The following is a 9,939-nucleotide window of genomic DNA, read 5'->3' on the forward strand; positions in this document are numbered from 1 at the left end:
CCGGGCCGCCCGGGGCCTGCCCGCCCGCGGGGAGCGGGACGCGTCCCCGAGCCCTGGGGCCGTCCCTGCCACACAGCGCCCCGGGGCGCCTCGAGGCAGGGCGAGCGCAGGGGCGGCCGTCCGTGTCCCCGTCCCCGTTCCCGTGCCCGTGCCCGTGCCCGTGCCCGTGCCCCCCAGCTGGCTCTCTGCGCCCCGTGCCGATGCCCCCGGCACGGCGGGAGCGCGGGGCTGCTGCGGGGAGAGCCCTGGGTGCCGGGAGGGAGCGGGGCCGGCCGGCGCCTCTGTTTGCTGCTCTGGCAACCCGTCACCGAAACGACGGCCCCGGCGGCGGCCGGGGGGGAGGATCGCAGCCCGTCGCCCGTAACCGCCCTGGCACTTACCCGGCAGCGCCCAGAGCCCCCAGAGCAGCCAGCCCCACGGCGGGACCCGGCGTCGCATGGTGCCGAGGGGCTCCCGGCGTCGTCGACGGTGCCTCCTCCGGCCGCCGCGACGAGGCTGGCGGCTCTGCCGGTCCGGCGAGGTGAGGCGAGGCAAAGCGGGCTACCTGCGCCGAAACACTCCCCTCCCCAGGACCTCCTCCTCCTCCTCCTCCTCCTCCTCCTTCTCCTCCGGCGGCGGCCGCCCCGCAGGGGACGCCTCGTGCCGCGCGTCCCTCGCGAGGGTGCCCGAGCCCCCGGGGGACCCGCGGGGACGCTGCCCCCCGGCCTGGCCGCTCCTCGCACCCCTCGCTGCCGGGAGCCGCCGCCGTTGCCTTGCGACCGCTTTCGCCCCTGGCGGTTTTGGGCCTTTCCCAAATTGCCGGGTTTCCAGGTTTTCCGCGCCAAGGAGCACAAGCCCCGAGYGCGCGGAGCGCCCGCCCGCCCGCCGGCGGGAGCTCGGTGCTGCCGGTGCACCGCGGTGCCGGGGTCCTGCTGGCCCTGCTCGCACCGCGCTGGAGGTCGGGGCCGCGAGCCCCAGCCGTGCGGGGGGGGGATGCGGTCGAGGACGGACCCCCCTGCCGTCACCGAGCCCCTCCGCAGGGACCCCGCGCTCAGCACCCTGAGGTYGGGGTTCGTCTTCAGCGACGATAACCCCCTTTTCCGTACCGGGGGCGCGGGGGGGGGGGGTGGTGTAAAGCTCCCTGCCGCAGAGGCTGCAGGCGCGACGGCCAGCGGGGTCCCGGGTCCCCAGCATCTCCGGGAGGAGGTGGATCAGCCCGGCCCCGGGCTCGGGCGCCAGCCCCAACGCCCACGGGTCCCGGCCACGCACGGCCGCGCGGCTGATAACCCCCGGCCCCGGCGGGCCCGCCGCCAAGGAGGAACAAGGAAGCGAGCAAYGCTCCCGCTTCGCTCCCTGCCGCCTCGGGGTCCCTGGGGAGGGGCTCGGGGTCCTTGGGCTTAACCTTTCCCGTCCTCAGGGGCATCTCGGCCCGGGTGGTGCAGAGACGTCGCCGTGTTCGGCTCTGCCCCGACAGCGCTTCCCGGAGCGCGCTGCAGACATCGTTGCATTAACAGCTGATCACCTTGGTGGAGCCATTTCGTGCGGGCTTGGGGGGGGGTTATCTGCGCCATCGGAGTGCGTCCCATTGCAAACGCCCACGCCAGTCCAGGCGGAGGGTGTGTGTGCGTGCGCGTGCACACGTTGTTCTTACACAGGCACCTGGGGGCTGGGCCTTCCTCTGCTTTGCAGGTCACCTTAAAAAGGGGAAAGGATGGAGAGACTCACCRTGGTGCTCAAAGGCCCTCCCGGAGCAGTTCTGGCAAGCCAATGTTTGCTTCTCCAGCTCCAGGGTCGCTTTAAGKGGAGGTGGGAAAAGTCACTTAAAGCGTTGCATCTTCCTTGCTCTGGCTACAGCCATCCTGCCTGGCAGCCACCTGACAGAGGCGACTGTCACGACWGCTGCACCGTGCATGGGGAAACCGAGGCAGGGAGCGCTGAGGCATCCCAGGAGAGCCTAAGTACCCTACCAGACTCCAAGCACAGCCATGCCCATGGCAGCACCACCAAACCTCCCCGTCCCTGGGCTCATAAAGGACTTACTACCCTCCCCAGGGAGGGGGGCCTGGAGACGGGAGCTGCACAGCGCTCCGGGTGTGCACGGCACGCGGGTGACGTGGCCACGAGCAGCTGGCGCCGACTCCGGGCTGCGATCAGCCACGGGGAGGGACGCGCCATGGAGACTGGGTAGCCCTGCTCGCCGGGTGACTTACCGTGCGCACGCACTGGAGCCCCCCGCGTGGCAGCCTCTCCTCCGAGGCTTCAGCCTCCGCATGTGCCTGGGGCACGGGGATGGCTGGAAACGGCGGAGCCTGGGGCAAAGCCCGGGGTGCTTTCGCTGATGCCGCCCCAGCGACACCGGCGTGCCCAGGCCCAGCAGCTCAGCAACGGATCTCATGGTGCTACACGGCTGCCGCCATGCTCCAGCCCCAGCTGACATTCCCGACCCGTCTGGGATCGCTCCCCAGCAACGCTAGTTTTTGCCTGGCATCTGGAGATATGCCAGCCCCTCATGGAGACCACACGGGTCCTGCAGGCTCTCTGCAGCGTACTGCAGCTTGCTCTGCTTGGGTGAACATGCAGCCCTGGAGCCTGCTGGATTTAGGGACTTCTGGGCCCAGCGAGTTTGGGTACCAAGGTCCTTTTTCCCTTGCACAGAGGCCACCTGCGTGGCGACCCCGAAAGGTGGCACCTCGGGGAGCCAGACCGCAGGCCAGGCCCTCGGCCCAGCGTGGTGAAGGGGGTTTGAACSCCGCTTTGGCTGCGCTATGGCTGCCGCCTCGCACGGTGCCTCCCGCCGGGTGCCGGCCCCCACCGCCCGGCCGCTCCCGCCGCGGGCGCCTGGCTCCGGCTTCGCGGTGGTATCCGGTTGCACAACTCTGCCACGCGCGTGGGTGGCGGCGAGATGCAGGTCTCGCCACTCCCTGCCYGGGCATGAGTCACGCGGCGGCTCCAGCCCCGTCTGCCGCGGGGCGTTGGGGCGCCTCGTCCCGGGCAGGAACCCCGCGCGCGCGGGGGGAGGCGCCGGGGCTGTGCCGGGACGTCTGCCCTGCAAGGGGGCACAGCTGGGGCCAAGCGAGGGCTGCTGGCAGGGGGTACAAGGGTGTCCAGGCCTCGGTCCTGGGTCTGCGACACAGCGTGCAACAAATTCAAGCAGCCCCAGAGTGGGAGACACTTGGGCCGCGACGGAGCCATCAAAGCGAGCGCGAGGGTCGGGCGCTCATGGCAATTCAGCTGCCCGCAGGGCATCACGCGAGCCCGGGGCTTGGCTGGGCAGCACTCAACCCGCCAGGCACGCGGCGACCCCCGGGCATCCCCTCCCTCGCAGCCAGCGCCGCAACGGGGCTCCCCCGGGGCACGTCTTCGCCCGGCGAGAGGGCTCCCGCCGTGCAATGGCATGGGCTCTGCCGACCCCTGCGGCAGCCGGGAGCTCGCTGCACCCCCGGGACCCTGGCTGCCCTGCCAGGTGGGGTGGGACGGAGGACTGCCCCTTGGCTATACCTCCCCCAAGGCTCACCAGCAGGTGCCCAAGTCCTGCTGCCCGCCCTGGGGTGCTGCCCCTCAGCCATGGGACGCGAGAGGACCACAGTGTGCAGGGGGCTGACGGGTGCAGGTACCTGATCACCGGGCCAGGACTTAGCTGAGGCTGGGAAATGCTGTTCTTATCGTCTCTGTATCCCTCTGCCAGGTCCCGCAGASTTGCATCCTCCTAGGAAGAAGGAAGCCCCAAGGCACCAGAAAGATGGYCCTGRACACATGCACATGAGAGCCAGTGCRGATGAAGCCACAATCTGTGGTGGCCTGGCACTAGGAGCTGTGGGGACTCGGGACTCTCACATCTCCACGTGCTGGCAGAGACGAACGCAGGAGATGGGCACAGGCATCCTCCTCCTCTCCATAGAATATTTTTTATATATTTTTATATATATATATTTCATATATATATATATATATATATATATATAATGTATATATTAAAATTACATTTCTCTTTACAAAAACAATTCAACAATGGGCTGAGGGACAGAGAGCATCTCCAAAGCCAGGGCAGGGTCACCCTGGCATGGGGGTCACTGCAAGTCCCGAGCCCTACACAGGCTCTATTTTGGAGGACCCCTGTCCCCCAAGCGAGAGTCCAGCAGCAAGTTGTGTAGATAGGGGTGGCCACAGCACGCAGTGGTCCCATGGCGAGGTGCCCGCTCCAGATCCGACGTAGCTTACCCAGGCCCTGCTGTCACCGCCTGCAAGGAGAGGACAGGATGTGAGCTCTGGAGGGGTGATGGAGCTGGCTGCCCAAGAGCGGCTCCAGGCCACCACACCTTGCTGGGATGACAGACCCTCCCCAAAACATTCGCCTTGCTCCCGGCACCTCCTGGGACTGGACACCTACTTTTGCCGGGCCATGCTGTAGGGATCCAGGAGGTGGGAGCTGGCCTGTGCCAGGTTCCAGTCAAACATCTCMAGCACCCGGTGGCACTCAACGCGGGACTTCAGCCCCAGGCAAAAGAGTTGCTCCACCTGCAAGAGGACATGGCAGAGCACAGATGAGAGACTGTGGGCTGGCAGGGGCTGCCCAGCCCTCTCCAGGGTGGTGGGGGTGGGTGCCATGGTGCATACCTTCAGGTACTGGATGGCACGCTGGACGTTCCAGCCGTGGTTCTGCAGGGCCGTCTGGCACTCCTCTGTTGTCACACCATGCACCATGTCCTGCACCTGCACAAGGCTCATGTCAYCATAGGCCATGACCGCGCTGGCATGTAGCCAGGGCACCCACTGCCCCACCAGCACACTCAGCTGCCCAAGGCAGCAAAGACCTCATGGCTGAAGCAGGGGGTCAGTGCAGGACTCTGGGGTCCCCCCCATGCCTTTGGCCCTACCCTCTTGCCCTCTCCAGCACATCCCAGTGTGCCTGTCYTGCCTGGGACAGGGGCGAGCTCTTGTCCTCTCTGCAGCCCAGCTGGAGCTGCCCCCACCCCCTGCCCTCCTCGTCCCCATGGTCTTCAACCCCTCCTGCCTCAACCTGGGACAAACCCAGCACTGTTCAYCCTCTAAGCCCAAGGGGACCACAGCCACTGCCCTGAGGCTGGCTGTGGTGGCCAGCCTTCTGYATCAGCCTGGAGCTGGGGCCATGGCTCACAGCCTGCTCTGGGGCAGGGCTAACACAGATTAAAAGGGTGTCCGATCCCCATCTGGGCATTGCAGTGACACGTCTGCACCGTGGTCTCTTTGCAGAGCTCTTGTAGTCAGTKCCCCTTGGTGTCAGATGAGGGGAAAGTTGAGGCACAGAGTGGGGACAGCTCTGGCCAAGGCAGTGCAGTGAGTCTGCGGCATAAGCATGACTGTAGACTTATGCCACCTGGACAGAACCTACCCTGCCCCACATGACCAGGGGAGCCCCAGGGAAGCCGCTTACCAGACGGATCTTCTCGGAGGGGCGGTAGCCATCTGGCCCATCGTACACAATCTTCTGGAGGCTGCAGGAAGCTTTCACCAGGCACTTGGGGCCAGGATTGCTGTTGTTAGAGGAGAAGTTGGCCTTGTAGTCTGGCTGCTGCTGCACCATGGGCCGGACAGTGGCCGTGGTGACCACGCGGGATGCTGGCACATCCTCGGGGCTTTTGGCCTCCTTGAAAAACTTTTCATACTTGTCCAGGTAGGCAGGGCGCTCAGGCAGCAGGTAGTAATGGGTGCTGCTGACTTTCTGCCCATCCTTCACAATGGGCAGGATACAGGGCCCCTTGGGGCAGTCCTTGCCCTGTGCCTGGATGACCTTGGGGGTGGCATATTTGGGGTCAAGGGCAAAGCTCTGCGTGGTAGGCATGGGCTTCCCTGGCGAGGTGGAGAGGTAGGAGCAGAGCGTGGCACGCTGCTGGGGAGAGCCCACCTGCAGAGCCATGGGGCTGGGCGTCCGGGAGGTGGGCTGCGACAGCGGGTCCCGGGGTGGGATCTGGGGTGGCCGATCCTCCTCGCCTCCTGAAGCTGGCGACAGCTCCCCTGACCAGCGCCCAGGCTCATTCCTGCGGAGGGGCCGGGGCGGGATGGGGACGCGAGGTGGGATYTGGGGCTTGTCTTCAGCAGGGGCTGCGGGGGCAAAGGCAGCTGGCCCCAGGGGCACGTTCAGCCTCTTCATGCACTCCTGCTGCAGCTCCTCAAAGATYTCAGTGGTCTGTGTCAGGCTGGGCTGCTTGACCTCCTTAGGGGGCAGAAASAGGTTGTCCTCCAGCACCACAGCCCTCTCGCCCTCGTCTACAAAGCCGTAGTTGGTCTCGCCTCGCTCCCGAGCTTTGGACAGTCCTGCACGGCTGCCTCGCCGCCCCGGGGGGCTGTTGATGGAGCACACCTCAAAGTCATCCTCATCCTGCGCCACRTCATCGTAGGCCGGCGGCGGGGGCAAAGGCCGAGCATCCCAGTCCACCACGGGTGTGGGGTGGAGGGGCCGGGGCAGGGCCCGCGTGGGACTCTGCGGTGGGGTCTTGTCCAGCAGTGAGAAGGCCTCCATGGCCAGCTTGGCGAGCGAGGGAGCGGTGAGCTCCCCCACGGGCGAGGGGCTCAGCGGGGGTACCTCCTCCCCGAAGTCAATCAGCGTCACCTCGCCGCCTGCCGGACCCTCGCTCGGTGGCTGGCCGGGCTGTCGCTCGCCCACCTTGGTGCCCGACACTCGGGCYGAGGGCTTCGCCAGCCGCAGTCCCTTCCCTGGGCCCGGCTTCTTCAGGCAGAGCTTCCGGAGGCCTGCGGACAGCCCGTCGTCTTCCTCGCTGACGGGGTCGTAGGAGGGCTCTAGGACGTGACAGAGAGCSTGGTGAGAGTGCCGCCAGGCCCTGTAACCCCTCAGGATCCCCATCCCATGTGCCCTGCCTCCCTTGAAGTGGCAGGAGGGCACRGTCCTCCTCAGAGGTGACTCTAGCACTGGGGGCATGATGGGTGTGGGGGAGCATCTCCGCCCCCAAGACCCCGATTACAATCTTTAAAGCAAGCAGAACACTCGTCCAGCCCCACAGCACGTCCACCTGGGCATCTCCTTGCTCTGCTCTCATCTTCGCCCCCTTGGCTGTAAGGCTGCCACCTTCCTGCCCTGCTGCTCCTGGGGCAGGATCTGCCCCAGGGCTACCTCTACCTTTCGTGCCACGGCTTGGGGGACCCAGGCCCCCACTTAGCTCGGCTCCACGCCTCTCCATCCACATCACACACAGCCACTGATTGCCCCCTCGCCCTCGGTGCATGCTCATGCCACAGCCATGCCCKGGCCTAGGGGCAACTCAGCCCCACATGGCACCTGGGTTAGTACCGGCAGCAGGTAACACCTTGGAGCAGTTAGTCCCCATCGGTCCCTCCACGGGAGATGTTTGAGGAGGGCCAAGAGCTTGGATATGTCTGCAGTGAGATTTGGCATGTAGCAAGGGTGGCACCATCTCCCTGAGGCCAAACCTAATGAAGGGACCACCTCACTTGGGCCTTGCCCTGGGTTTGGCACTCGGCAGCGGACATGTCCCTAGGGAGAGCAAGATGGTGCCATCATCCGTCGGGGGCCTGGCCACGTCTCCCGCGCGGTGCCGAGCGGAGCGGAGCGGGGAGCGGGCCGCCCCGGGCGAGAAGCACACAGCACACCCCGAGTACCTTGGAAGAAAGGAGCTAAGAGAGAACAGAGGGGGCACGAGCAGGGCTGGCGGCTCCCAGAACAGCCCCACTTACTCGTAAGCAGGATGGCAGGCTGAGGCGGGCGCGGAGGCGGCTGCCCTGCRGGAGAAGAGAGAGCCCGAGAGGAGGGGAGACGCGGGGTTAGTGCGCGAAGCAAGCGAGGAGCCAAGGCGCTTAGTGTGAGAGCGGCGCATGCTTCGTCCCTCCACCGGCCTCGGCTGCGGGGGCCTGGTGGGAGACGTGGGCGTGGGGCAGATGCTGTTGGCAGCCCCCCGKTTTGCGTGTTTGGGGGCTGGAAGCACATCTGTGGTGTCTAAACTCCTTGTCCTCCCTGGGAGCCTGCGGCTCTGASCGCGCTGGTTAGCTGAGGTCCCCCGTGATGGGGAGCCCTCACCAGGGAGGCTTGGAGGGGACGAGGGGCCTGTCCCAGCGCTACGAGTGACAACGAGGTGGAGGTTGCTGCGCTGGCCAAGCCCGCGAGGGGCCCGAGCTGGGGGAYGCTGCTAGGCTGGGTGACAGCACAGCCAGTCCTGCCGGCACCCCGGCACCCCAGCCCCTCCAAAAGCCCGTGCCCCCGGGTCTCCRAAAAGCGAGTGGCAGCAAGAGACAGAGCAGAAAGGACAGATGGGACAGCAAATCAGTGCAGGCTAGTCCTGCCCCTCACCCAGGCATCATGGCACAGCCCCTGGTGCAGAGAGGAGACTGAGCTTAGCGCAGCCCCGTGTAGCTAGTGGGCTAGAGACGAAGGGRGAGAAAATCACTTACTTTTAGCCCTTCCTGGAAGCTGAGTGGGTCTGGCAGCAGTCAAGTCCACACCTAGAACGTCGGGAGGGTCCATGGGATTTCCCAGGTACAGCCTGCCGGCGGAGAGGAGAGACAGGCTGGGCACCAGCACTGTGCACGGCCCCCTTGCCCCCGGACGCCCAACGCGCGCTCACACCCACGGGCCGCTTGCCGCTGCCTCCGGCAGACGGCTCCCGGGAGAACCGTGTCCTGGCCCCTCACCCATGGGATGGGGCAAAGGATGAGGCGCAGAAGGCCCCAGAGATCCCTCTGCCAAGCACCACAGGCCCGGTGGGCAGGCCCAGGCGGGGGCAAGAGGAGGCACAACCCGCGGCGAGCACCGACCCCGGGACTGGTGGGCTCCAGGGGACGGGGCGCTGCGCCCCAGGGGCCTTCCGCCGTCGGGGCTCTGCTGTGCGGACCCTGGGGCTGCCCCGGCATCCCCCGGCCCTGCTCCAGGTCCAGCGCAGGGCCGTGCCCTGCGTGCCGTACCCAGAGCGCTGCGCCGGGGCGCTGCATTGGGGTGCAACACCCCGGGCGCTGGGCCAGGACGCCGTGCCCGGGGTACGGCACCCCGGTGCTCCGCGCCGCGGCCGGGGAGCGGTGCCGGGGCGCAGCGCGGCGGGAGGCCCGGGCGAGCCGTCGCAAGCCCGCCGAGGCGAGATGGGGAGCTGACGGGGGCCGTGGCGGCCCCGGGGCCTGGGCACGTGCCGAGCTCGGTGCGTTCTCCCCGGCCCGCACGGCACGTACCCGGGGCCCGTGCCCACGCAGCGGGGCGCGGGGAGGCCTGCCGGGGCACGAGCCGGCTCCGTGCGCGCGGCGGCTCGGCAAGCGCGCCCAGGGCCGTGGGCACAGCCGCCCCGGGGCGGGGAGGAGACAGCCCACAGCACAGGATGCCAGGGGGATCCATGGGGGGGGGGGCAGGCTGGGACCAAGGGCACTGGCAGAGCTGGGGGGACACCCCAGGGCTGGGGTCCCAAGCGGATCTATGTCCCAAGGGACCCTCCGAGCTGGGCGGAGGTGCTGGCTCTGCCCAACGGGGTCTTTCCAGGCTTTGAAATCGTGTTCTCCCACCCCCAAAACAGCCCTCCTACCCCAAACGCGTGGAGCGCAGGGTTGGGGGGGGCGGAAAGGTTCTTTCTGCAGGATTTGATTTGTTTTGGCTTTCTAAAAGGACACAGGCAATTAAAAGCAGGCGGCCAGGCTGCGCCCCGGCTCCCCACCACCACCCCGGTCCGCGAGCCGAGGAGTCAGCGCAGGGGCCTCGGTGCACCCTGAGGACGAGCCCGGGGGCCGCTCTCCCGCGCCAAAAGCCCGCGGCGGCGGCCGGAGAGGCTCGCAGGAGCGCGACGGCCTCGCTCGAGCGCGGCCCTGCGGCCCCGTTAGCGAGAGGAGGCGAGGGGGGATAGCGGGCGGGCGCAGCCGCGGGGGGACGCGGAGAAGGCGGCGSGGTTCTTACTCGTCGATTTTATCGGGAAACCCCCAGCACTGCTGCGGGTTGGTGTCTCCATGGCCCGTGTGGATGAAGCTGTTTTTGAGCGGCTG

At 67.2% G+C, this 9,939-nt stretch overlaps 1 protein-coding gene across 1 annotated transcript in view; it reads right to left on the bottom strand.

Annotated features, from left to right (window-relative positions):
- Window positions 1-3,865: 3,865 nt before the first annotated feature.
- Window positions 3,866-9,939, bottom strand: part of TNK2 (tyrosine kinase non receptor 2) — a 14,371-nt gene continuing 8,297 nt past the window's right edge. Inside the window, exons 10-16 of the mRNA XM_085325109.1 lie at window positions 9,854-9,936; window positions 8,377-8,468; window positions 7,666-7,710; window positions 5,390-6,753; window positions 4,594-4,689; window positions 4,367-4,494; window positions 3,866-4,217 (exon numbers count right to left, since the gene is read on the bottom strand). Coding sequence (XP_085181235.1) covers window positions 4,211-4,217; window positions 4,367-4,494; window positions 4,594-4,689; window positions 5,390-6,753; window positions 7,666-7,710; window positions 8,377-8,468; window positions 9,854-9,936 — 1,815 coding nt within the window. The 3' untranslated portion in view covers window positions 3,866-4,210. The remainder of the gene's footprint in view (window positions 4,218-4,366; window positions 4,495-4,593; window positions 4,690-5,389; window positions 6,754-7,665; window positions 7,711-8,376; window positions 8,469-9,853; window positions 9,937-9,939) is intronic.

This window comes from Rhea americana, unplaced genomic scaffold, assembly GCF_003343005.1.
Source record: "Rhea americana isolate MKP2758 unplaced genomic scaffold, rheAme1 scaffold_96, whole genome shotgun sequence".
NCBI lineage: Eukaryota > Metazoa > Chordata > Aves > Rheiformes > Rheidae > Rhea > Rhea americana.